General features: G+C 34.2%; 1 protein-coding gene across 2 annotated transcripts in view; it reads right to left on the bottom strand.

Annotated features, from left to right (window-relative positions):
* NCAM2 (neural cell adhesion molecule 2) overlaps positions 1-27,864 on the bottom strand; it is a 595,057-nt gene that overhangs the window by 191,089 nt on the left and 376,104 nt on the right. For both annotated transcript variants that reach the window (XM_075542416.1, XM_075542417.1), the window contains exons 6-8: positions 21,796-21,913; positions 15,522-15,682; positions 13,729-13,874 (exon numbers count right to left, since the gene is read on the bottom strand). In XM_075542416.1, the coding sequence (XP_075398531.1) occupies positions 13,729-13,874; positions 15,522-15,682; positions 21,796-21,913 (425 nt within the window). The remainder of the gene's footprint in view (positions 1-13,728; positions 13,875-15,521; positions 15,683-21,795; positions 21,914-27,864) is intronic.

Here is a 27,864-nt window from a genome sequence, read left to right on the forward strand (position 1 = left end):
CTATCTTTTAAAACAATCAGTCCTGGATTCAATATAAGAACTGCCCATAATTATAATTCGAAATGAAACAGCAGGTTTGGCAAAGCACCAGTATTTCATACAATCTGCATATATCACCCAGGGGAACAAGCAAATAAATAGAAATAAACTCTTAATAGAAGCCATAAAAACACAACTTTAAAATTTTATTCAGAAGTATTACTACTTCCAAAGATAAGAACCAACATAAACAAAACAAAATTATGCTGTCCTTTACTCAGACAATGCTAAAATAAGCCAATGTATTTTAGTTTTTTGTTTCAATCGAACTTGTGAAAGTATATACTGAGAAACTCTACTGATTCCTTCTTACAAGTCAATAATTGTCCATTTTTCCTCCCAGATAACATTTTGGTAATTTCTATTAAAGGAGAAAAGAGAAGTTTAAATTTTTATTTTTGCAATGCAAAGCATTACCAGTTGCATACTTACTAATTATATCTACATTAAAATCTAGAACCTAAGCAATTTTCTTTGGCCTAGAGCAAATTGAAAGAAGATATTCTGGTGAGTGTTGACATAATTTTCAAAATATCTAGGGGCCTGCCTGCACAAAAGTTGAGCTTTTTCTATGTTACTGGAGAGATCTGCCAAAGCAACATTTGTGGCTTGTAAAAATCTATTTAAATGCCCACATACTTTAAAATTGCAAATCATAGATAAAAAATTTGCTAATATTAAACATGTTTATTTGAAGGGTCTGAACTCACCTCCCTTATTAATTTATAATCACCAAAAAGGATTAACTTGTAATTTTGTTCCTAACTATTGCACCCCTTGAGATAGAGTTGCTGAGAATAGAAAAGATCCAATGACATGTATGGAAAGTAAATAGATGAGTGTAGGCAAGTGATGAGAGAAATATTACTCATTTATCTTTCAATCACTTAACAGATTCTTTGGTTGCTTGTATTGTATGACATGTTTCATTTAAGGAGTCATCTTTTCGTCAGAGGAAACCTGAGGGCATAGGGAGTTAAATAAGCAGTGGGCTGCTATCCCAGGTCAGCAACTCGAAATCATCAGTCATTCTCTGGATATGAGAGAAGGCTTTCTGCGTCCCTGAAGATTTACAGCAGTGGAAATCCAACGGGGCAAGTTCAGCTGGCTCCCGGCTCACCACGAGTTGTCATAGACTCAATGGCAGTGAGCTTTATTCTCTTCAATATTTTTGAAATGCTACAAAAAGGCCTTACATGAACTTCATATGTACTAGGGTGCGTAGGCATTTTCAGTAGGGATTTTCATGCCATGTAAACATAGATATACTCTGTCATCTATTTTTCATTGAAATAGACAATTTTCAAAATATGATGTTTCCCTGTAGCCAGAGTCGGAATCCATTTCACAACACTATTGAAATATAACGTTCTATTTGCTTACAGAGAATAAAGCACTCTATTGAGTATAAAATACTATAATAGGTAGGCATGTGTTTGCTGATGCAATTAATTTATAGGATTTAAAACATAGTGTTTAGCTCAAGCAGTTGCATGTAAGAAACTCCATCACCCATTTTTCAGTTTGTTATACTGTGGTGACTTGGTGACAGCACAAATTTCATACAATCTGTGTATATCACCCAGGGTGGACAGGCTTTAGCATGCTTCCTTATAATGACAGACTAGGAATAAAAGAAGGCAATTCACTTATAAGTGGTAGTCAATAAACACTTATGGATCACAACACTGTCCAAATCACTTGCTTTGGTCATGTCATCAGGAGGGAAAAATGGATGAGGACATTTGGTTTGGGGAGTTCTAGGACCAGAGAGGGCAGAGGAGCACATCGGTAGATAGGCACGATAATTCCAAGACGAACTTAAAAAGGCTCACAGTGTTAACAACAGTCTTTGATTCTCTTGTACATGAGGCTGCTATGAGTTAAAGTTGACTGAGGGCAGCTATCTAACTAAGGAATTGTCAAACTTTATTATGGCTTCCCTACTTTGGGAATCACACTGTAGTCGGCACAAACATTTCAAGATGATATTCTTCAGAACACAGTGCCTGTATGCATGCAGAAAAATGCCTGCTTTCTATTCTCTATGAAAACAGAACAGATTGCATTAGCAGGACCCTGACTTCTCTAAGCAAATGCAAGATTAATCATCGAGAAAATATTTCAACTTGGAATTTTCTAATCCCAAATTTCAGTTTTTGTATAAAAATTTAATTTAAGTAACTTGTATTGACACAGTGACTGAAACAATGGTCTCAAAAATAGGAATAGTTATGCTAATGATGGACTGGGCAGTGTTTTTTTGTTGTACTTCAGGTTGCTTCATGTCAGACTGAATCTGATACCACCTAACACCATAAACCACCTGAAAAGGACTTAAACACTGAAGGTAAACCTGAATTTTATTGTTTGTTTCTGTGACACTGAGGAATGTATAAAATGTATATAAAACAATATAGTTGAAATTATAAGTGCATGAAATCAATATTTTATATTATTCTTTAGTATTTTAAAAAAGTGTTTGGAAGAACTGAGAAATAGACTATATTTATTCAAGGCCTTGGCATCCTATGGAAAACCATAAACCAGGAGGTAAAGTTAAATGTTTCCATTAATAAGTATATAAATGCTTTATTTTCATGCATTCTCCTGAACTCACAACCATAGAGTTGATTTCAACTTCCAGCAGCCTATCGGACCGATTATAACCGGCACTGTGATTAGAATGCTGTAAATCTCTAGAGGGGCAAATAACCTCATCATCCCCCTTCACAGTAGCTGGCGAGTTTGAACTACTGACTCTCTTGTTAGCAATCCTTCCAGCGCACACTGATAATACAGTAGAGTGCTAATTTACTGAAACTTCATGGTTGACCCCGCAAATAGGTTGAAGGAGAATGAGTTTTATGCTAATTAAATATCTTTAAATATGTTCCTCTTAGAGCCATAAATGTCAGAGATTTCCATCTCTTTGTTTTTCCTTGTTCCTCACCCTCTGCTCATATCTTCTCTTCATAAACTCATAACTACATTTGGTGACTTATGCATTCGAAATATGATCAAACAAAAGCAGTGTTTCTAAATGTGTGTTCATGGTATCATTGCAGCTGTATACAATAACTTTAACTATTTGTTCACAAGAAATTCTGTTTGCCTTGTATCTATATTAATGTGCATTATCATCAAAATTTTTATGGCACTGATATTTTTATTCTAAAAACTCACTGCCATCGAGCTAATTTCAATAACAGCAACCCTATCAGACAGGATAGAACTGCTGTGCGATGGTTTCTGACATTGGAACCAAGTACAGGTGCAGAAAGTCTTATCTTTCTATCAAGGAGCGGCTAGAGATTTTGAACTGCTGAGCTTCCAGTGAGCTGTCCAAGCATAAATACTGCAAAACGAGGGCTAATTATGTTCAGAAAAATAATTACATTAAAAAGAATTGAGTGTCTACAGCACTCTCTCTGTCTGAGCATCAGGATGTTCCTAGTCCTGGATCATGGTCAGAGGGAAAGCGCCGCAGGCTGATTCTATGTGTGGATCCTGCATGTGTACTTTGGGCTTCCACTCTCATCCATAGCCTCGAAATGCCAGAATTCCACAATTTAATCCTTCAGATTTTGATTCTATTAGTTATGATTATTGGATCATGCATGGTGGCGTGCTTCCTCAATGTGGGCCTAGGTAACACCTCACTTAGATGGCTGCTTGTTTTAAAGCAAGTCTTTGAGACGTCTGCCACCATCAAGCTTCTTTTTCACTGCACTTTGCTACTGCACTCATATCTTCAGTGTCTCCTTCAGGCAGGTGAGTGTGGAGCAGGGTAATGCCATCAGGACAAATTGTTGCTAGATTGAAACCAGGATTTAGTGCAAGCCCCAATCCACATCTAAAGCTATGTTCTCCATAGGCCTCTGGTTCAATTAGAAATATTTTCGTTATTTTATGCTACAGATCCATATGGGTCACCTCCCTGTAGTATAAGGTCCTTCTGCTTATGGTGTCATTGATTTAGCCCATGGTAATGTATTTAAAACACACTTTAGAAAAGGAGATTAATCAAATTGTAAGCTAGCTATAATAATAATATGACTTGAATAGTTAAAACCTTATCATGTAATCTCCCGTTTGACACATGTCGAGTTTGATCGGCTTTTAAATATATTCTTTAATATATTTATATATTTTAATATATTTTAAACATATAGTTTTATGGTATATCTCTGTTATATAATTTTCTATATGAAAAACATATTTATATGCTTTGAGAAATTATAACATGGAAATAGGTTTTTCAGTATATGAAACCCAGGATGGGTGGATCTATAGGGTCAATAACTAGATTAACATTCCTGGGGATAAGGGTGAGGAAGAGGGGGATGAAGAGCTAATATCAAGGAATGCAAGAAGGAAGAGAATGTTTTGAAAGTGATATGGTAAAGATTGTACAAGATTTCTTAATATACCTGAACTTTATGATGTCTGAATTATATCCTGATATAGCAGTTTAATAAATAATTAAGTTATTAACATAGCAGACAACTCTTGCATGTGGGAAATGCATTGAGGTTTTGGTCAGTTTCTATAAAGCGCTTGTCAGTTGACAGATGTTTGAGAAATGTGACTATGAGGTATATATAACAAATTCTTGTATGTTTAAAATAGTTCTATTTGCGGTAAAAAAGAGACTAATTTTTGGTGGAGTTAGCGCCATGGATTACTAAATCGGGGATGTAAAACAAAGATAAGAAAAGCATAACTTTGGTAAGAAAAGTAGATTCACAATATGTGTGCTATCATCTACTATATAATATTCAGGTAATGTATAATTGTTATGTAAACCATTCTATTCATATATATGGAACTTCTTACTGTTATTCTTAACATCTTATAAGAATTCAAGAGGGAAAATTCACCCCCTCTCAAGACCATTTTACCTAAAGCCACTAATGACGAGTACTACAACATTTCTAGAAAAATTTTTTAAAGCAATCATCACTGCCATATGAGTATCAATTAACATTTTGAAAATTTTAGGAAGAATGAATATTTTTAGAAAATATATTTCTGAAACACAGAATGCTCTCTTTTTTTGACCTTAGTGTTTGGTATAATTATTTCTTGGAATGTGGAAGACCCCATTGCAAATTAATATTTATTGTTACATAATGTGGTGAGTGTGATATAACCCAAAACGAAGCACAGAGTGAGTCGTTTCTTTGAGGGGAAATTGGAGAGGGGGAGATATGCTTCAGAGAGACTGCAGGACTAAGAGCAGGAGCGGGAGGAGGACGAACAGGAAAGGCAGGAGGGAAGAGGAGAAACTAATATTCATAGTTCTGCTTTTGTTTCTCATAAGAAATGAAAATAGCCATCACTTAAGAGCAGTCTATGAATCTAATCTTAATTAGGATAGGAAGACCCCGAATTGTACTTCCAAACAGGATTAGCGACTACGGACCAATATATGGTTAATATGAAACTAGGATGCAAAGATTCCCAATATTTGCAATTTTAAAAAGTTGTACAAATTACAATATCAAGATGTTACATTCAATGTTTCTAACCAAATTTATATATAAACAATTGGATTAATTTGTGAAATACTATTTTGCCAGAGAAAGCAGTGATTCAATGATAGAACTGTCCACTTCCATGTAGGAAACCTGGGTCCAAATTCTGGGCCACTGTCCCTCATGTGTAGCCACTGCTTGACTGCCACTGAAGATCTGTATGCTACAGGGCTGATGAGCATATTTCAGACTGTTTCCAGACTAAGACATGCTGGGGAGAAAGGCATGGTCATTTGCTTCTGGAAATCGATCAACAAAGACCTGTGGCTCACACTAGCTGCCTGGTAATGACTAAGGGGTGTTGCAGGAATGGGCAGTGCTTTGTTCCATTCTGCATGGGGACACCTCTGAATCAAAGACTTCCTCTATTGCAACTAAAAGCAGTAACATTTTATATGAATATGTTACACACCTATATCAAGGCAATACAAATTATAACAACTAGTAACGTGACAGTGTGTACTTCTTGTGAACAATCTTCTTTCATAATATACAGATAAGCAGGCACACAAAATTATGTATATGGCCTCTTTTGTAGAAGCAGTAGTTAAACTGGATAAAAAGCCAAGCTCACTGCCATTGACTTAATTGCCCCTCATAGGGACCTTATAGGACAAAGTAGAACTGCCTCTGTGAGTTTCTGAGACTATAAATCTTGACCAGAAGCTGAGAGCTCCATCTTTCTTTCAAAGAGTGTCTGTTGGTTTTGAACTGCTGACTTTGTGGTTAGCAGCCCAATGTAACCATGAAGGCACCAGTTCTCAGTAATTTATATAAATTGTCATAATTAGTTACACTATTATAAAATATCAAAATGTAATATAATGCAACCACTGTGTAAAATTATGTGACTACTGCCTCAAAAAGATGAGAATAGAAATATCAGAAGACTAAATCAGTCATGACATCAATAGATATATGAACACCCATGTAAATTGCAGCACAATTCACAATACCACAAAATAGAAACAAAGTAAAAATACATTCATTGAAGAATTGATGAAAAAATTCGGTACATACACCCAATGGAATAGTACACATTGATGAATAGCAAAACAAAACAAAATAAACCTTCACAACATAGATTAATCAATTCCATGACAAAAGGATACTGTGAAATGTTGTTTTAACACTAAAAGAAACATTTGTTTATGGTTAGGGCATGGAGTAAATTTGTGGCTACATGATAGAAACATGCTAACCTGGGTGAACGTGAAGGCAATATACAAGAAGTAGAAGGATGGGAGAAAAATTATGTAGGCAGAAGATGACTTTGGTGTGTGTGTAAGATTCAAGTCTATATAGACATATAGTACTATACACACAATCTCATAATAGTAGTGATCTACAAGTAGATTCCTGCATAGACATATAGAATGAACAAGTGTGGAAATAAGAGTAGGCATATAACCAGACATACATAAAATTTTGTCAGAATATATTTCTCCATGGATATTTCCTTTTGCTACAAATATATTTATGAAAGTGATAGAGCTGGAGCATATAGGAATGAGAATTATGTAAATTTTGTATATATATAAAAATATCCTGAGAGAATGAGTGGCTAGGTCTGCATATTTAGAAACATAATCTCAGAGTACATCAAGGTCAATTAGTATAAAATAGCCCCAAAAGACAATGTTCTATATCCTACTAAGTAAGTAGCTATGTGAATCTTGAAAGATCCCAAGCAACCATAAGATATAACTATTGACGTTCTGATACCTGTTCCCACCAACAACTCATTATCACACAGGCTGGTGGGTTTTGGCTCTGTGGGCTTTGTAGCTTCCCTGCTAGGTGGCCGCTTGTTTAATTTCAAGCCTCTAAGACTCCAGACACCATATATTTCAATAGTCAGACACCATCACCTTTCTTCACCACGTTTGCTAACGGGCCATTTTGCCTTCAACGATCATGATGGAAAGGCGAGTATTCTTTGATGCCACGTTGCTGGACCAGATTATCCTTGGACTGTAGTAAGATGTTAGAAGAGGCCCAGAGTCCATCTGCTTCCTTGCTGTATTTATATTTATATACACACACATACATACACATCCATATATAAATAAGTACACCTATATTTAAATATTTATGTATATTCATACATATATACATATAAATTCATTTTTATTTCTTCTTTCCTCTTTTTCTTTTTTATTTCTGCCTGTCCAACTCTCATGCTTACCTTATTATTTACTTCTCACTAATTTCTCTCAGCTACATTTTGATTGATCAAACATGACCAGATGTGCTACGCTCTCCTCGCTATTTTAGAACCCTTACAATTCCCCTGTTCTTTTCATAAATGGCTCACCACGCACCTCCCCCTGCTTCCCAGGCCCCCGAACTATCAATCTTTTCATTTCCCCCTTGGGATTACTTATCCTGCCTATCTTGTGCTCTCAATGAAAAAAAAATAATTGAACTGTAAAATAAAATATTAAAAAAGAAATAACTATTGTTCTCTCCTATCTGGAAGAAAGTAGAGTGATAAAAATTAAAGACAACATGTAAATAATTATTCCAATGGACTAATTAATCAGGTGGCCATCAGTGCCTCTAACATGGAGTCCAAAGAATAACATGATGTTCTACTACCATACCCAGCTACTCTGAAAAGGATCTCATCAGAAGTCTCTGGATAAAGTGAGTTAAAAATGTTAAATAAAATTCAAGACCCAAAAAGAACCAAGCTTACTGCTCAGATAAAAATTGCTATAACCCTAGAGACTGGCTCCTAGTCACCCTTCAGCTATAAAACTGAATTCACCCCTCTGGGTCAATTTTCAGATTATCTGTCTTTAAATGGAATTAAGCAACTGCACAAGGCCTACTTAAAGGGTTAAATTAAAAAACAAACAAACATAATGTCACTTTTAGGTCTAATATATCCCAAACCATGGTATCTTTGATTGCCTAAAGTGCATGTGAAAGTTGGATAATGACTAAGGGGGACTTCAGAAGAGCTAGTTGATTTGAATTATGGTGTTGGATATATATTATGTTATGCCATGTTATATGTCCAAAGTATGTGGGATTAAGTCTTACCATCTTGTCTCTCAGGATCTTTCCAAAATATTGAGCGGTGCATTTTAATTTGTGTGACTCTTTCTATGACTCCCCATAATAGTTTACTAATCCCACTGACCACACAGGAGTCTTGTTGATAGAATGGATACTGTCTTGTGCTACAAAGTATAAGATCAGCATTTTAAACCACTAGCTTCTACAGGAGAAAGGGGAGGTTTCTTACTCCCTGAAACATTTACAAGCTTACAAACCCAGAAGGACAGTTCTCTTCAGTCTTATAGGGTAACTCTGAGTCGGAATCAACTCAATGGTAGTAGTTTTTTTCTGTTTGTTACCATACAGGAGCACTGGTAAGCACTGGAATGTGAACTGCAAGGTCAGTGGTTCAAATCCCTCATCTGCTCTGTGGAAGAATGATGGAGCTGTCTGCTACTATAAAGGTGTACCATCTCAAAATCCTCTGTGCAGCTGCTATGAGTTGGAACTGACCAAATGGTAAGATGGTAGCTGGTTGGTTTTCTGTTTTAGTAATGACACACTAGCAATGAGTGGTCAATAACAGAGATAAGTCATACTCTTTACATAAGCTTGGTTTGAATACAAGTTCAAATGTTCCTAGATAGCAGAAATACTTGCTGAGTAAAAAAAGTGTCCAAAAAAACATAGGGCAGAGTACAATTGTGCTTGTGGGTTTTCAGGATGGCAATTCTTTCCAGGGTAGAAAATCTCTTTCTCTTGAGGAGTAACTAGTGCTTTCAAACTGCTGAGCTAGCTGGTGGCAGCATAATGCATAACCACTAGTGTATACGATATACTAAAAAGACCATCAGCATATACTATATACTAAATGGACCACCAGCATATACTATATACTAAAGGGACCACTAGTGTAAACTATAAACTAAAGAGACCACCAGCATATACTATATACTGAATGGACCACTATGTGTACTATATACTAAAGGGACCACTAGTGTATACTATATACTGAGTGGACCACTAGTGTGTACTATATACTAAAGGGACCACTAGTGTATACTATATACTATAGACTAAAGGGACCACCAGTATATACTATGTAATATATTCTATATACTACATACTATATACTTTATAAAGGGACCACTGGGACATACTACATACTAAAGGGCACTGGTAGTGAAGTGGGTTGCATGTTGAGTTCATAACCACAGTCAATTATTTGAACCCATCGGACTATATCCTCTTTTTACAACTCTTCCTTCTTCTTTTATGGAAGAACTTCCCCGTAGACATTGGATTTTCCTTCTGTTGTTTTGTTTTTCCTCCTCAGAAGTGATGGCAGTCTCAGGAGTGCTGTCTCTTCCTTTTCCCCCATGAAGGATGGATGGCCTCAACCTGCTTATGAGCCTGAGGCCCGAGGCTGGATAAGGTTTAAGTTTAACACCTGGTTTTTGCCTGTAGATTTAATCATAGAATGTCTTGTTCCCTTTAATTTGTTTTGAATTATTTGGGACTCAGATTTGAGACAAGGAAGTATGATACTATTTCTTGAAAGAGGCTTCTTCAAATTTTCAACAGTAATGAAATGCTCCCTAGAGAATGATCTTATAATTAGATGAATTATGAGGTTGAACAATATGACATGGACAGCATTTCATTGCTTTCTACCTATAATTCAATTTCATCAAAATATTATAATTATCAAAAATATGACTAAAGTCCTGATGTATGCTATAATACAGATGGACCTTGAAACACATTGATTGAGATAATTTGTCCCTAAAGAAAATAGTGTTTGATTATGATTAGGTGAAATATCTAAGCCAGGAAATTGTATACAACCATATTTACATAGTAGTTACTCAGCATGGATGGGATACAAGGGAAAGGAGACTCATTTTTTAGGGGGTACTAACCTCAATGAGTTTAAATTGACTCAATATCAGTGAGGCTCTATTAAACAATTTTAAAAATTGTAAATTTTTTATTAGTAATTTTATTGGGAGCGCTTACATGTATTGTAACACCCACAATTCAGTTAGATCAAGAATAGTTGCACAATTGCTGCAATCATCAATTTTAAACCCTTTTCCTTCTTGAACTCTTTGATATCAGCTCCTCCCCACCTCCACCAAAAAAAAAAGATTAAATAGAGACAAATTATTTTGGGTTAAAAAAAAGGATTAGAGCCGTGCAAACACTATAGATTGCTATAAGTCAGAATCAAGTGAACCACAGTTTTTTTCTTTTTATGTGATGAAAATAAACATTTAAATTTAAAAAATTAAAACACTAGTGAAATGGATGGGAAATCGGCAATTGCAGTGGCTGCGTAACGTGATTATCACCATTAGTGTCACTGAACTGCGTTTGTAAAGATTGAAGAACTGTAAGGTTTTAGGACATATATACAGTTTTTAAAATGCTAAATTTTAAAAATTAATTTGAAAGGTACATACACATTGGGAATTTTATTTCAGTAAGATCTTTTTAATGTTTCTAATATCTTTCTTTTCTCCTCTCCAATGAAGTCTTAAACTCTTGTCCTGTAGGATCATAATGAGCTGGATTGACTCGATGGCAGAGTTTGGTTTTGGGGGTCATATGTCAGGCAAACTCTTAAAAATATTTATCTATTGAAATAATTATTTTCACATTTTCATCTTGATTTATATTTTGAGACTTATTTTCCAAATAATGGCTCAAAATGCTCTCTCAAACCAACTAATCAGTGTACCAAACCCAACATATAGTTGTTAACATTTACATTGAGTTGAGGATAGTCATTTAAGACCTTCTGTGGGCATAATTGATGGACTTTTATGGAATTGAAGCTAGATTTTGCATTTTAAGCTATTCTCAAAGCAAATCTATTATCATGCTACTTTCTTCAATCACAAAGGTGAGGACACAAGGTACCCTAGATTGTTTTCCTTCATGCCATGTGTAATGTTTTATGGAATCTGTTGGCATCATAATTTACTTAGAATAAGAAAATTAAGATACATTTCACTTAAAAATTGCCATGTGACAAACGATTAAAATAACTCAATTGGATGTTTGCAATATCTAATCAGTTTGAAATATATTTAATAGAACATATTCCTCAATGTTCCTATATCCATAAGTGAAATGAATATGAGTATTTAAGTTTTAAAATGAATAAAATGTTATTAAACAAATGCAAATAATATAGTAAAACTTAAGCTAATATTTAAATGTAGATTGTCTTGCTTCATGGTCAAGTAATTTCCTTCATAAAATTGCTAAAATTTTGGTTCTTGAAGAAAGTAGCAGAATCCACATCACATTGTTTTTGTCATTAAAAAATATTTGAGGAACCTGTCAAAATATTTGAGGGAACTGTCATGATAAACAATGAATTATGTTTAGTTAAGTAAATTTGGTTAAATAAATTTTTAAACAGATAAAACAAATCCTAATATAAAACACTGTGTTCTGTAAGAAGAAATAATCTCTATTACCGAAGTAGAACTAGATGAGCATTTTTCACACTTACTAGGTAAATCATGTCTTTATGTGTTATCGGGCAGCACGAGCATTTTGGTTACACAATGACTCATTACTGATAACTTTATATTTAAATCTTATTTTTATTCTGGACATATGTGTTAGGGAATGTCAATTTAAAGGAAAGGTAAAAGCTATGTTGCAGAAAATGCCTTTGAAGAATTTTAAAGTAAATGGGAAAATAATTAGGAAATACAAAGTTAGGAATACTAAGGTATAATAAAGGCTTAAGGGCATGGAACTAATTAAGTAATTAAAGAAAAGCATCAAATCGAAATATGAAAACTATCCCTTGAAAATTTATCTAAATTTTTCTTTTCTTTTTGAAAAAAATTTACAGATATTGAACTTGTTCAATGGTAATTATATAATATCAAATCCATTATGATGTTCTGCAAAGAAATTGCAATACAAATTATTCTGAATAAAGAGATTACACTTATTATTAAAATTTTATTAACTTGATATTTAATTTGAATATATGAAGTACATATTGTTAAAGTCCAACAACTATTATTAATATAAATATGCTTTCTTTAAAATGCCAACATTTAGAAGAATTTGGTGTGAAAAAAAGTGCTATATATATATATGAACACATTCTTTCAATCGATAAATTTTAAATTAGCAGAGTGATTACTTTATATTTATAATCCATGAAATTAATTTGATGTTTTGCATATAACATGGGAAGTTGTGGAAGAAAGTAGATTTTAGATAAATTATTTTTCATCAACCAATATTGGTAAATCAAAGGTTCTTTGATAATCTTTGAAAGTGTGCTAGACCTCAAGAAACCAGATTTAAATTAATGAAGAAGTTTGAAGATAGATGTTATTTAATATTAAGTAAATGAAAACAATAGAAAGGCTTAATCTTATAGTCTTTAAATGTGAATTTAAAATTGTAACTCAAATTTCGAATTGTAACTAATGTACTACTTTGTTCCTTTTGATTTCCCAATTTAATCCACACACTTAGTGTTATATGATTAGCAATATTTATGACACATATTCCCAGTTTACCTTGATTTAGCAAAAATGACAATCCCTAGTGCGACATGAAACATACGGTAGTATTTAATTAATTTCTGAGTAACTTAAATGCATTTTGGTGAAATTTCACCAAATTACATAGGAGTGATATTTGCCAAAACATTGTATTTTGCTTGTATTTATTAATCTTTCTTAGATTATGTCATATGAAGAAATTTCTGCTGATGCACAAATATATTTCTTAAAAGAAAAAATGCAGTGATAACAGTCAGATTTCTAAATTACAATTTGTTTGAACTTCACAGCTGTGTGCTTAAATATTGAAATTATATATTTTATACATAGAAAGTCCATTTTATACCAAAAGTCCAAGAAAGCAGAGTCAACAATAATATCAACGATCTAAGACTGCATATGACCAAATGAAAACAACTTTTAAAATTTACCTCTGTGGGAGATATTTTCAGTCAACCCTTCAGTGGAACTACATTTTAAAAACCAAGTGATTTATTTCAGTTCTATAATTGCTTAATAGGTTGGATTCCAGGGTAAAATGTAGTATTATTAAAAATAATGAAGAGTCTATGATAATTAATAGATACTCTTACCTGCGCTCCTTCAGAAAAGGTAATTCCATCCACTGCTCTTTTCCAAGTGATTTCTGGAAGTGGCTCCCCCTCTGCTTCACAGATGAGTGTGACTTGACCATTTTCATATATAGTTTCATTTTTAAGCTGTATTATGTGAGGCTGTACTGTAAAAAATATATCTATTACTGAGTCTGCATTGGAGAAAAAAATGCATTATTACTCTGTCTCCAGATTCCTAAATATGAGTTCTTGATTTCTTTGAAACATCATCTTAGCATCCTCCTTCTAAAAAATGTTTCAATCCGATGCTATTATAAATAGCAACCTTTCCTTTTGTCCCATCCTAGTTGACATTCATTCAGTTGCATTTCTTTCTCAGATCTACCTGGAGAAATCATAATTTTAATTGCTGTCCTATGTTTTAACTTACAAAACTCCATTATTTTTGTTTTTAAGATATTTGATATGGCCATTTATATTCTGTTTCTGAAATGTCAGAAATATAAGCTCTATGGATATATTTTTTCATTTAGGAAATGCCTTCAATACAGTAGCTATGAATCTATCACCAGAGTGAGAGTCCATGCCGGTGTTGCCATTCATCTTATGGTCCGCATAAGTGGGACCTCTGCACTGTGAACCATCAACAATGGTTCTCCACAGCCCTCATATTGCTTTCCCTCTCCTTTGTCATGAAACCATTTCCTCACACTTTTTACAAAGTGAGAAACCTGGCTCACTCAAACGGTTCACCCCTTGTTAGTTGATTACCCCACCCCCACTCTCCGTTTGATGCACATTGGATCTGATCCGGTTTTCAATGTTTTCTGTATTTTGTTTTGTTTTGGTTTTACTTATGAAGGCTTATCTTAGATGCACTATGACATTGGGGTACACCCTCTTGAATTTGTGCTTTATGTTTTTCTGTTTTCTGGTACAAGATAGATGAACCCATATGGAAAGCAGGTAGAATAAGGGTTTTGGTGGGATGTGGGTACCGTGGTGGTTGGATTGGGTGGAAGGGGTGTTTAAAAGGGAAATGATGTCAACGAGTCCTGGAAGGAGAAAAATGTTCTGAAAATGATTGTGGTGGCAATTGTACAATACTACTGGATCTGGTTGAACTATGGAATGATAAGATAAAGGAAAAAAGGAAAATATATTTTGGTAATAAGTAAATGGAGGAAAGATAGTAAATGTTTTTAGTAAGTGTATATTGTGCTATACTTGCCAAAGAGAACAATATTATAAAGCACAAGTGATTTGCTGCAAACACAATGGAAGCTAAATTGATAATTATATATTTTCTGGTTCTCTACTTCCTGTAATTTTCTCAGAGAAGAAAATTATGGTTCTTGGTAAAGATAGAAGATATTTATATTGCATTTCCTTTCAATAAATGAAAAAAAATGTGCTTCAATTAGAGTCACTGGTCAGGATTTCCTAATTATAAGTGTATGCCTAGGTTATTTGAAAGGAAAATTTATCCCAACATTCAAAATTTAAATATGAGAGTACCAACCTCCATATATAGAATAAAAATATAACAATCGACTGTGTATATTTTAAAAGAAATTTCTTCCAGCCTGCATTATGTATCACAAAATATTTTTTTAACTTTACATGTTTAGCTTCATGTAATTTTCAAAATAAGTCTATCAGGTAAATTATATTTTAAGTATGTATTTAAATAGAAAAATCTGAGGTTTAATAATGAAATGTCAAAACAGTTTGTAAAATGGGTAGAGTAACAGTTGACTCGGGTATCCCTGTAGACTTCATATTTTTAACCACTCTGCTGTAATACTTACCAAAAACCTGGAGGAATGCCTGCTTTTCATCCTCTCCTGCCTTATTTGTGGCCCTGCAGACATAAGGGCCTCCGTCACTGTCCATTATTTTTTTGACCGTAAGTTCTGTATTACTTCCTTTCAATAGATATTTTTCATTTTCTTCAAGAAGCTTTCCATTCCTAAGGAAGGAAAAAAGGTTGATCTTCATATATCTGACTTCATGACTGAGATGATAATACTCAACTTACTGGTTTACAGGTATGAATCACTTCATGTCTACTGTGATTTGTAACCAAGATTATATTTCAATCATCAAAAATCTATTTTTATTAGCTCAGGGAAACCTTAACACAGATATTATTATTATTATATATGAAATTTAGTTTGACTAGAGAGAAACCAAAAGGAGCTACATAGTAATCTAACACTAACCTTGGACAATGACCCGTCCCGCGGGTCATCAGCAGTGTGGGGACCTGAAAGAGGGACTGGGAATGAAGATGGGCAAGAGACACGGAGAATGGAGACAAGACAGGAGTCTGATCAAGTCTCGTTTATTGAGCTGACAGCAGAGGCTTAAATAGCCAGCGAAGGGCGGGCACAATTACGTCGCATGGAAATTAGGTATACCTGGGGTAGCCAATAGTCACGCACCTACCAAATAAGGAATAAATGGCAGGCGATTGTGCTCAAACCGGTTCGCATGCTAATGAGGCATACCGGGCTCCTGGCCGAAGTGCCACCAGGTGTGTGTTGACCAATGAGCATAGCGGTTGCTGCTAGCAATTGAGCATCAATCCTAGCAAAGGTCAAGTAACTAATGACCGCAGGGTGAACAAGGGCAGGAAGACCACTAGGCACAATTTATATGACAGAAAACCGAGAGTAAATACATGAAGGTTGTATATGGCTTTTGATCCAGGGCTGAGGGATATGCAGTTCCCTGCAGGACAAAAACAGTCCGTTGGTTTCATTTTGTATTGTTAACAAAACTATATACCCTCTGCAAAATTTAATGCTAGTACGTTGTAAATATTGATGAGTCAATATGCACTATATCACATATATTTATTAGGTTCTGAGGCCATCTTTAAGAGAGTGTCTCTGTGGGGAGGGAGGGGAAAAAAAGAGGACCTGATGCAAAGGGCTTAAGTGGAGAGCAAGTGCTTTGAAAATGATTAGGGCAAAGAATGTACGGTTGTGCTTTATACAATTGATGTATGTATATGTATGGATTGTGATGAGATTGATATGAGCCCCTAAAAAATGTGAAAAAAATAAATGAAAACAAAAAAAGCTGTAAGAGCCCCCAATAAAATGATCTAAAAATGAAAAAAAGAGAGTGTCTCTGAAAATACCCTAAAAAACTTAAAATACAATATAAATACAAATTAAACTTATTATACATAAGTATTATCAACAAAAGAATGTTATATGTTTGTGTGAAAATCCAATTGATTGGAATTGATAATGCTAAATATGATAACTTAAATTCAATAATAACTTGAATAAATAATTCAGCTTTGTTAATATTTGTTAGTTGCTTTGAAATTGGCTCTGGCTTATGGTGACTTCAAATATCAAAAAATGACACATTATACAGTTTTCTATCAAATTCAACATTCTAAAATATTTAGTGCCATTCTCTTGGTTTCCAACTTTTACATACCAACTGTCAATGAACATCAATGCATCTATAGAAATTTTTTTTTATCAATTTCAGACTAAAGAATTTGGTGTTAGCTTGCTGGTTGTTAGGTGCCAGTAAGGCAGTTCCGATCCATAGTGACCCACTGTACAACAGAATAAAACACTGCCTTGTCCTGTGGCCCCTCACACAATTTCTCTTAGGCTTGAGCCCATTGTTACAGCCAATGTGTCAACTCATCTTGTAAGGGCCCTCCTCTTTTGTGCTGCCCCTTTATTTTACCAAGCAGATGTCCTTTTTCAGGGACTAGTCTCTCCTGACAACATGTCCATGCCTCTCTATTGTTTTTCACCAATCTAAAGAGAACTTGTACAGCAAGCTTCCCCAATGCAATCTGTCTTTTGATCTCTTGGCTGCTGCTCTCATGAGCACGGACTGTGCATCTGAGCATGATAACATGTCCTAGAAGGGCTGCGGCCACTGGCAGCCTGATGCATAGTATGTAAACACTGTCCAATATTAAAGGACTAATAAATAGAAGACTGGTAGAATTATTCAATTTCTTTATCTTTAGATTTAACGATTGGTGTGCAAATGTGACTAATAATTACAGTCACTTATTTCCTTTTACATATGAAGATATGCTATCCTAGCACTGTATTTCAAGACAGATTTTTTGACCATTCTTCATTAATTTGTCATTCCTAGCACACTGATTCAAAATGACCAAGGCTAGTTGAACTCATTGAGGCATAGTAGATCCAAAGAAACTCTGAACAACCTTAAGAAGAATTGGAAAGTTATAATACTTTTTGGGCTCATGTGGAACTTGTACATGGGTCAAAATTCAGTTGTGAGAATAGACAAGGAAATATTGCATTATTTAATATCTGAAAAGGTTTATGACAGGGTCGTACTGTTCATAATGGTTATACACACAGGTTATACCTAACCTCTCACAATCCCTATGCAATTTATATGATGAACAAATAATCAGAGAAGCTGGATATATGAAGAAGAATGTTGCATCAGAATTATGAGAAGCCTATAACAGGCTGTGAAATGCAAATGTAACAACCCAGCTTGCTGAAAGTAAGGAGGGCTTGAAGCCCTTGCTGATCAAGATCAGGGATTGCAGCCTTTGTTATGGAGCACAACTCAATACAAAGAAGACCAGCAATCCTCACAACTGGACCGATGGGTAACCTCATGAAAAATGGAGAAAAAGGTTGAAGTTGACAAGGATTTTGTCTTGCTTGGATACAGAATCGATGCTTATGGAAGCAGCAGTCAAGAAGTCTAAAGATATGTTGCATTAGGTAAGTCTACTCTGTACAAGCCTACTTTAGAGTACTGAAAAGCAAGGGTATTACTTTGAGGACTAAGGTGCACCTGACCCCAGCCATGGTATTTTCCATTGCTTCATGTACATGTGAAGGGTGGACATTTGAAAGAAGAAGATGGAAAAAGAGTTGATACATTTGAATTGTGGTACGGAAAATAATATTGAAAGTACCATGAATTGCTGAAAGGACAGACTGATTTGTCTTGGAAGAAATATGTGTAGAGTGCTCCTTAGAGGCAAGGATGGTGAGACTGTCTTACATAATTTGGACATGTGGTCTTGAGAGATCAGTGCTTGTCGAAGGACATCATATTAGGTAAGGCAGAGGGTGGAGAAGGAGAGGAAGTTCATAAGAGATGGATTGACACTGAGACTGCAACAATGAACTCAGGCACAGGAACAATATTGAGGGTGGTGCAGAGTGGTGCAGTGTTTCATTCTGTCACGCACTGGGTTGCTATGGTTAGGAGCTGATTAGATGGCACCTCAAACAAGAAAATTTTTTCCTAAATTCATACTTTGTACATTTCACATTTCAATTATGAAAAGCTAATCCTACTTTTGAGTTCTGCTACATCAGCAAGGATTTATTCCACCAACTCCATTATCACTGATTGTACTTGGAGAATGCTGGTCTTCCTCAGTTATGTTTTGAATGCCTTCAATCCCAAGGGGCTCATCATCTGGCCCCGTGTATGACAATATCCTGCTGCTATTCATAAAGTATCAGTGGCTAATCCCTCCAAACTGGATGACCTCTGTCCTCTATGTAGCCTGATCTCAGTCAGGAAGTTCTACTAGAAACTGTTTACTGTGAGGGATGCTGCTGGTACTGGAAATAGTGGTGACATAGTTTCCAGCATCACAAGGAAGTAATGAAAGATGACACATAACAGATACATTGTGCACAAATGTATATATTAAAACTAAAACTTCCATGTAGTATTAGTTTTATCTTGATAAATGTCACTACAATATACTCTGATTCTCCAATATGTATTTTATACCCAGAAACTAGTATAAGTTAAATTTTAGTAAATAATCATTAACCCCATGCAACTGATGTAACTAATGTCATATGTAGATATGGGATGAAAAAGTATTCAAAATTGTCATTATGCAGGTCTCTGAAACTTCTTCCTTCATGTCTACACTATAATTATAGTTACTGTATTTCAACTTATATACAAAGAATATTTTGATATAATAAAATTTGTGTTAAAAATTGAGCTGCAAGGTAGTTTCTTTGTCAAGATAAAATTGTTAAAGTAAGATCCTAGAAAATTCTTACTTTTAATGAATGAGCCAAGTGCTTTTCCATGGTTCAACTACATCTAAAACTGACTGACAAGAATATATTGATTGATGAGGATCTAAACCAGTAAACTAGAAATATCTAAGAGATACACTATCTGGGAGAATATCTTAATGCTTGATGGGTAAATTTCTTACAAAACAGTAAGAAGGTTCCACAAGTAAATTTGATAAGAAAATTTTTAAAAACTTGTCTGGAAAATTTCCTTTTTGTTGCTTTCTGTTATATTACATGGATAAAAAAATTTGTAACTTGAAGATAACTTAAAAATATCAGATATTAATGTCGACATGAGTTTTGAGTTTCAATTTTTTCCTAAAACTATTAACAATAATGTCTAGTTAAATCTGTATTGTGAATAGTTTTCCCACTTGACATATTTTACTATTTTTTATTTTGATTACTCTTCCATTGTATGGCTTTCAATATTAAAGGTGATTTTAATACATATTTATCAAAACTTGTGTAGAAAAGTGCATTAATAAGCAGTAAACATTTACAAAATTAGGCATTCTTGAGCAATTAGTGCATTTGCATACTACAAGGGATATTTTTATAGCAGCTTAACTTTAATTGAAGTTGAATAAAGTATTTAAAATTCTAAAACATACCTAAAATGATACCAACAAATTTTTAACACTTTATTCATTTCATACGATGGTTTTTAAAAGTACATTAAATTAATATCTATGTATCTAATTACTTATTTTATACTACCCCAGCACTCACTGCTATTGATTTAATGTTTATTCATAGAGGTCCTACATAGAGTTTTTGAGTCTTTGCAAATCTTTATGGAATGAATGACCTCATTTTTCTCCTGGTGATCAAATGGTGTGTTTGAACTGATGACCTTGCAGGTTAGCAGCACAAAAGTAATGGAGTCACCAGGGCTCTTTGCGTATATACTATTAGCATATCTCATTTTATTGTGCTTTTCCTTATAATGCTCAACAGATAATGTGCAATGTGGTTCTCCAAAGTGAAAGTCTGTGACAATTCTGTGTAAAACATATCTATCAATGTCATTTTTACTGTTTCTGCTCACTACTTTTCTATGTGTCACATTTTTGCAATTCTCATAGTAACTCAAACTTTTCATTAAGTCTATTACATAGTTAATAGAATACAGTATAATATAAACACGACTTATATATATCCTAGGAAACCAAAACATTTGTGTGCATTTCTTCTTTGTGATATTCACTTTATTGCAATGATCTGAACCTGAGCCTGCAACAAATCTGAGTTATGCCTATATGGTTAGTAATCTGTGCCATTGTACAGAAGGTAGTGTTGCCATCAATTCTAAAGCCCATTCTTCCCGATTCCTTGTAGTAATACTAGTAAAATGACTTAATCAATCACAGGGATCTGGACTTTTTCTAGGCCTGAAAGATGCCCTAGTGGATGGAATAATTAGAACTATGAAGGTTTCCTTTAACTAAGACAGTTATGGTGAAATCATCTAATGAACTTTTTTAGGAACTTAATCAAATTTGTTTCACTTGAAGTAAAAAAAATCTTTTTTTACTGAAATTCAAGATTAATGTGTTGTTTTGTGCAAAAATTATAAGATCCCAGTGTATGATTCCCTGAATCTTGTGAAGTAAACCAAATGATCCCCCGAGGGTACAAGAAGAGAGTGTGGAGAACGGGGAATCAATAGCAAACATGACTGTACAACCTCCCACTCGAAGGGAAAGAAAAGCAGAATTGTAGGGAAACAGATACAGTGGATGGTGTAGGATATCATCTTAAAAAGTAACTATGTATTATAATTAGCGTTCCTGGGGTTAGGGTTAGAGAGGCAGGGGATAAAGGGGAATTGACATCAAAGAGTTCAAGAAGAAAGAAAATGTTTTGAAAATGATGGTTGCAGTAATTATACAATTGTATTTATCTAATTGGATTAGGGGCTGCTATCACATCTGTACAAGCTCCCAATAAAATGATTTTGAAAACCCCATGGTGGATAACTTACCTATACCAACTGATGGTGGGTTCAGGGGAGCCAGAGGCCCTGCAGGACAGTGTCATCTCCTCTCCTCTCTCTGCCGTGGCATTGAAGGAATTCTGTGGCATTGTGATTGCTGGTGGCACTGAAGAACAGAGAATCATAGAGCAAATAGACATGAAATGTATCTTCCTTATCACTACTGGAATATTCCCTCTAAGATTGTTTTATGCTGAGTTTTAAATATTGTTCTTAGCTTCTGCATTATATCAATGTAACAGATTTAGTTTTGAATAAAGTGAACCTACATAAACATTGAACCAAATATTTTATGAATATGAATGGACATCCAAAAGTTTGTTGATAAATGAAACTGAAAGACAGCAGAATTTTTCCACCATGATTTTGAAGCTTCCTGAACTATCATCTATTTATGTAACTGCCTTTCTACCCATTCACCACGCACCCATCTCTATCTATCGATCTACACACACATATATAAAACCTACCTTGATTTCTTTACTTATCTCTCCATTCATCATCCAGTCCTCCATCTATTATCTATCTGTCTACTATCTAACTATCGAGCTATACACTTTCACGAACTTCTTCTCACAATAATTTGGACAGTACTGCTTTGGCTTATATCAATACAGAAATATATTTGGGCATAAATACACTTCCTACTTAGATTTTCACTAGTATGTGTAACTCTATGAGCATTCATTCACTATTTCAAGACATGGCTTTCAAGTTAAGGGTCAAAACACAATGTTCTTTAGGATTAACTGTACTTAATTTCTTCAAGCAGCTATAGAAAATTTTATGAAGAGAAACTGCTTAAGCCAGAGAGTATGAAAATAGATGTTTATGAACAATTCAATTTTTGAATTACACTTTCTCAATTTCTAACTAATTACATTGCAAAACTATATTTCATGCACATTTTGAAAATGCTGAGAGTGTTTCTTAAATCCACTGTTTGCAATTAACAAATCAATAATATCCATACTATGTTAAAAAAGTCATGCATATATTTGTATTTAATGAAGTGTCAAGATTTTAAGTAGAACTTTGTAAAATATTATTTTAAAGTTAATTGTATTAACATATTTATAATTACATGTCCTAAACAAAATAACCATACATTTAGAATTATTAAGATAAAATAATATCTCTACAATAGCATTCAGGTAAACATTGCTGATGAATTGTCCTCATTGATTATGAGAAGGCAAAATAATATATTTCTTTATAATTAAATAAAATAAATAAACCAACTCACTGTATTAATTTAGATTTATGAAGCATGACATGCTGTCTGTAACATAACATAATAATGACTGATATTATAATGGAATGGACTAGACACTTTCTTTCAAAAGATTAACTCTGCATTTTACATGAACTTTCATTTGACTTCCTGTATTCTTCTTTTCGTATCTTGTAATAGTGGGAAATAATATTATAATCAACGTGAGTTTTGTTTTTAATTATTTTTAAATGGGGCTTCAGGAACACTATTACTATATTTGTTATAAGAATTATGATTTTTAGTCCATTAGAGAATTATGATGAAAGTTATTTTTTGACACACAGGTCTCTGTAGCTTAAAATTATGAGTAGTAGAAACAAGTCTAAGCAGAAAAGACATTTTTCTGGTTCTTGTTTTATTACTGGTATTAACAATAGAAGATTATTTTATCTTGTTTTAATTTTCTTGTCTATAAAGTGGACTATCAATGCAATATGATCCCTAAGCTTGACTTAATCTTCATATGTGTATTCTATTCTATGTTGATTCTGATAATTAAATATCTCACTTACATTATAAGTTAGCAGAAATATTAATATTGTATGCTTCGTTAATGCTTTACAGAGTAATTCCAAGGTTTCACTGAGGATAAATAGCACCAAAACTTGAGGAATTTTCATTAATCAAAATGGAAGTTTGCTCAGTGATTTTCTTAACCACTGATATATTAAAAGTAATTAAAAGTAATAGTACTTCAGTAGTTCTGAATTTCCTATGGAATCAGATAAAATAATTTTAAAGTAGAATACTTTTGACTGCCAAAATAACAAACATCTAGGAAGATGTTCAGCTAGAATGCTCCTAAGAGAGAGGGATGGTGAGACTTCTTGTCATATATATTAACCTCATTTATCAGATGGACTGTCCCTGGAGAAGGACACCATGTTTGCTAAAGTGGGAGGGAAATGGAAAAGTGGAAGGCCCTCAAGACATGAATTGCCACAGTGGTTGCCCCCTGGCCTCAAGCACAATAACAACTGTGAGAAGGACACAGAATCAGGCAGTGTTTCCTTCTGTCCTCTGCTGTGTTGCTAGGATTCAGAATTAACTCAATGGGCGATAACAACAACAACCTTCCACACCAACAAGCACTTTTGGCAGAGTGGAATGCAAATTGAGCTTCCACACAGGAGGTCAGCGGTGTAAATTCACCAAAAGCAGTAAATGTTTACAGCATTGAAAACTGGAAAAGGATAATTCTACTCTGTCCTCCTGTAGGGCAACCGTGAGTTGGAATTAATTTGATGACAGTGTTCTACATTGTTTATTTGCTGAATTTGCTTTTTACTTTTGTTTTCTCCTTGGCACTCCAATTTTATTAATAAAGAATGCTTACTTAAGTTTGAAAGTCTTCCTATTACAATTTCTAATAGTGGTTCCATACAATTTTTACCCTTTGGTGATTGGCTTATTTTATTCAGCACAAATTCCTCAGGTTCTTTTATGTTATGAAGTGTTTAAAAGCTTCATTTTATATATATTGTGAAATATTTATTTCTCATTACAAATAAATGAAATTTTGTCATGAAGCGTTGTGTAGTATGGAGAGGTCTTTTAAAAAAAACTATTATTGGAGGCTCTTACATCTCTTATCACAATGCATACACTCATCCAGTGTGTCAAGCACTTTGCACATAAGCCATCATCACATAATTTTCAAAGCATTCTCTTCCCTCTCGATACCCTGTTATTAGAACCCATTTTCCCCCTGCCCCCCACTACCCACCATCTCTCATGAACCTTTGATAAGTTAAAATTATTATTTCCATATCTTACATCATCCCCATCGCCCCACACCCACTTTTCCTTTGTTCGTCCCCCTGGGAGGGATGTGTACTTTGATCCCTGTGATGGATTCCCTCTTTCTCCCCCACCCTCCCATAATCCTTCTGGTATCTCTACTCTTATTGTTGATCCTGAGGGGTTTATGATGGGATTGAGGTTGTTTACATTTTTTTGCTATTGTGAATAGAACTTCATTGGATAGAGATGTGCAAATATTCATTCATAAGACAGCTCTATCAGATATAGATTAAGTATCAGGATTGATGAAGCATATTGTATTTCTGGTTCTAATAGCTTAGGAGACAACATATCATTTTCCACAGTTGTACACAGTTACAGGCCCAGCAGAAGTATATAAGGGATCCAGTCTCTCCGTACCCTACCAGCATTTGTTATTTTCAAAATTTTTTTGTATCAACATTTAATTTGTATTTTTATGTGTTCCATAAATTTCTCACAGCTACTAAATATCACTTTAAGTTAAGCAAATCCATAAATATGAAATGAAAGATATGAAAATAAATATAATACTAATAAAATACTGAGATTAAAAAAATTGTGGGAATAGATTATATAATAATTTTTGAATCAGTAGCAAAAAGCAAAATATTAAAACAAAAACATGTCCATACCTGATATTAAAAGTAGCATTACAATCATTAAACTATGATGAGAATGCATTTTTCGCACATTATACAACATATTGCTTAATGAGAGCCTGTTATACTGTGTTTCCTGGGTACAACTTACGGGAAAAGTAGAATTATTAAAAATATTTTATTCATTTCAATTTTAGCAGAAGCAGATTACCAGATCTTCCTACCATAAAACTACTAATTGAATATGGACTATTAACCTTTCAGAAACCAGCTGAGAATTTGATGATTCCACAATTAGGAATTTTTGTGAAGACCCTTCATAATATTAAAATATTGATTATTTTTACTATATAATATTATAGACAATTAACGATATGAAAAATTCTAACTATGGTGCATTGCAAAATGCATTGCTCTTTTATTTATTTAAGGAAAATTATAATAATTAAGCTAAAGAATTTGCAAGCTTCTCTTTGTGACTTTATGTTGTTCTCATCATTAAAGACAAGATTACTTGCCCAAATATCAGATATTCACTAATAATATAATTTAAATGATAAAAAGGAATTTCTTAATATCACTTTAAAATAATTTACATAATGTGTCAATATCAGTCTCCTTAGCTTGTAATCTTATATTTCTCTAAAATATTTTATGATTTCAAAATATATATCAAAGTTAAATACATGGCTATAATTATTGTACTATGTAATTATGATTAAAAATAAAAATAAAATTCATAGTAATTCTCAATCAAGTAAGTCTTTAAGATAATACTGCCTAGCCCTTGTAACAAACTAGAATACTAAGTACATTGCCATTAAAACCTGAAGATTAAATTACTTTCACCAATCAGAAATAAGAGGAATCTTCAGTATACTGATAAAAAATCATCTCCCCAAAATTATAGTTTGTATTAGCAAAACTGTAAAGTAAATCATTTTTTGTCTCTGAGATCTAAGACTTGAAGAAGCAAGATGATTCCCCTCAATTCTCTTATCTAATATCAATCATAATGATCAGTCAATAAGATGCTCGGCAAGAAAAAGAAATGCAACTTATATATTAAAATATAAGAAATAAAACTGGTTACATTTTTAAATTAGAAAACATTTATTCAGTAAAAATGGAAAATTTATATCACTTAAAGTCTTTGCCAGTTTCTATAATCTCATTGGTAAGCCAAGCAGGTTTGTGTTCTTGGTCAGTTTATAATCTAATGACAGAGCAAGAACACAAATGATTCTCCAATCTGATAATATGTGAGAGAAAAAGAAAAGCAAACAATCCATAGAACTCAGACTCTGACCTTGGTGTTTCTGTGGGGGACTCTTCTACTCACTGATAAATTTTAGTGTTCTCCTTTTCAATTTTACCATTTCACAGAACATTGGTATTTGTGAAGGCTATACTGGATCATAATGGATCAATACCAAACTTTTCGATACTATATTCGAACACAGGCAAATCATGAAGACTGTCCACACCCCTACATATCAAACATTTCATGGGTGTTAATGAGTGGTCTAAATAGTTGATGCAGTGTTGAAATCTGAACTGTAAACCCCTCACTAAGTTACAATACAAAAATTATTTTTTAAAAATCAAACAAAGCCATATCCAAAATAGTAAAAGTGACATAGGACTGTAAGCTAATTACAACGTAAACCTAAGGCTAGTATTTTCTTACTTCCTTTATTTATTTAGCTTTAACTACAATATTTTTAAATCAATAGGTACCTATAAAGACATTTAAAAAACTTACTAATTACAGTGACAAAGCCACAGATATAAGGAAATGACAAAGTGTCCACCGTGCCTCAACCAGCATCACAAGTGGCAGAGGCTTCTGCCTAGCCTTGGCACTCCACACAGACCATCCAGCAACCCCTCCCCCCCCAACACACACAGAGAGGTACCTGACCCACCGCAGTGCTCCTCATGGACCTGCTAGGACACCCTCACTCCCCGTGGAGGTTCCCATCCCTCCCTGATGCTCCAGGCCTGCCAAGCTCCCACCAAAATCTGGCAGAAACTTGTGCAACTACAGCTCTCACACTGAATTCTGTCTTCTTCCTTTCTACCTTTCCCTCTTATTCCACCTGACTTCAGTGCTCCAAGCTGTGTACCTGCATGCTAACAGAAGTAGCAGGGACCCCCTACCCACCCACCTTTCTGACTGAAGTGCCCTAGCCAGGAAGAGCCACCCAACCCTACCCCATCTCCATCCTTGAACTATGCAACCCCACACAACAGTCAACACTTTCCTTCAGACCATAGCCTGCACAGCTGCAAACAGCCCCTATGGAGGCCTGAGAGAGGCCGGAGCACAAAGCATAGGCCAAGGGGAGAGGGAAACCCCAGTGGGACAAAGTTGAAATACAACCTCTCAAGGGA

This window comes from Tenrec ecaudatus, chromosome 2 (genome assembly GCF_050624435.1).
Source record: "Tenrec ecaudatus isolate mTenEca1 chromosome 2, mTenEca1.hap1, whole genome shotgun sequence".
NCBI classification, from domain to species: Eukaryota; Metazoa; Chordata; class Mammalia; order Afrosoricida; family Tenrecidae; genus Tenrec; species Tenrec ecaudatus.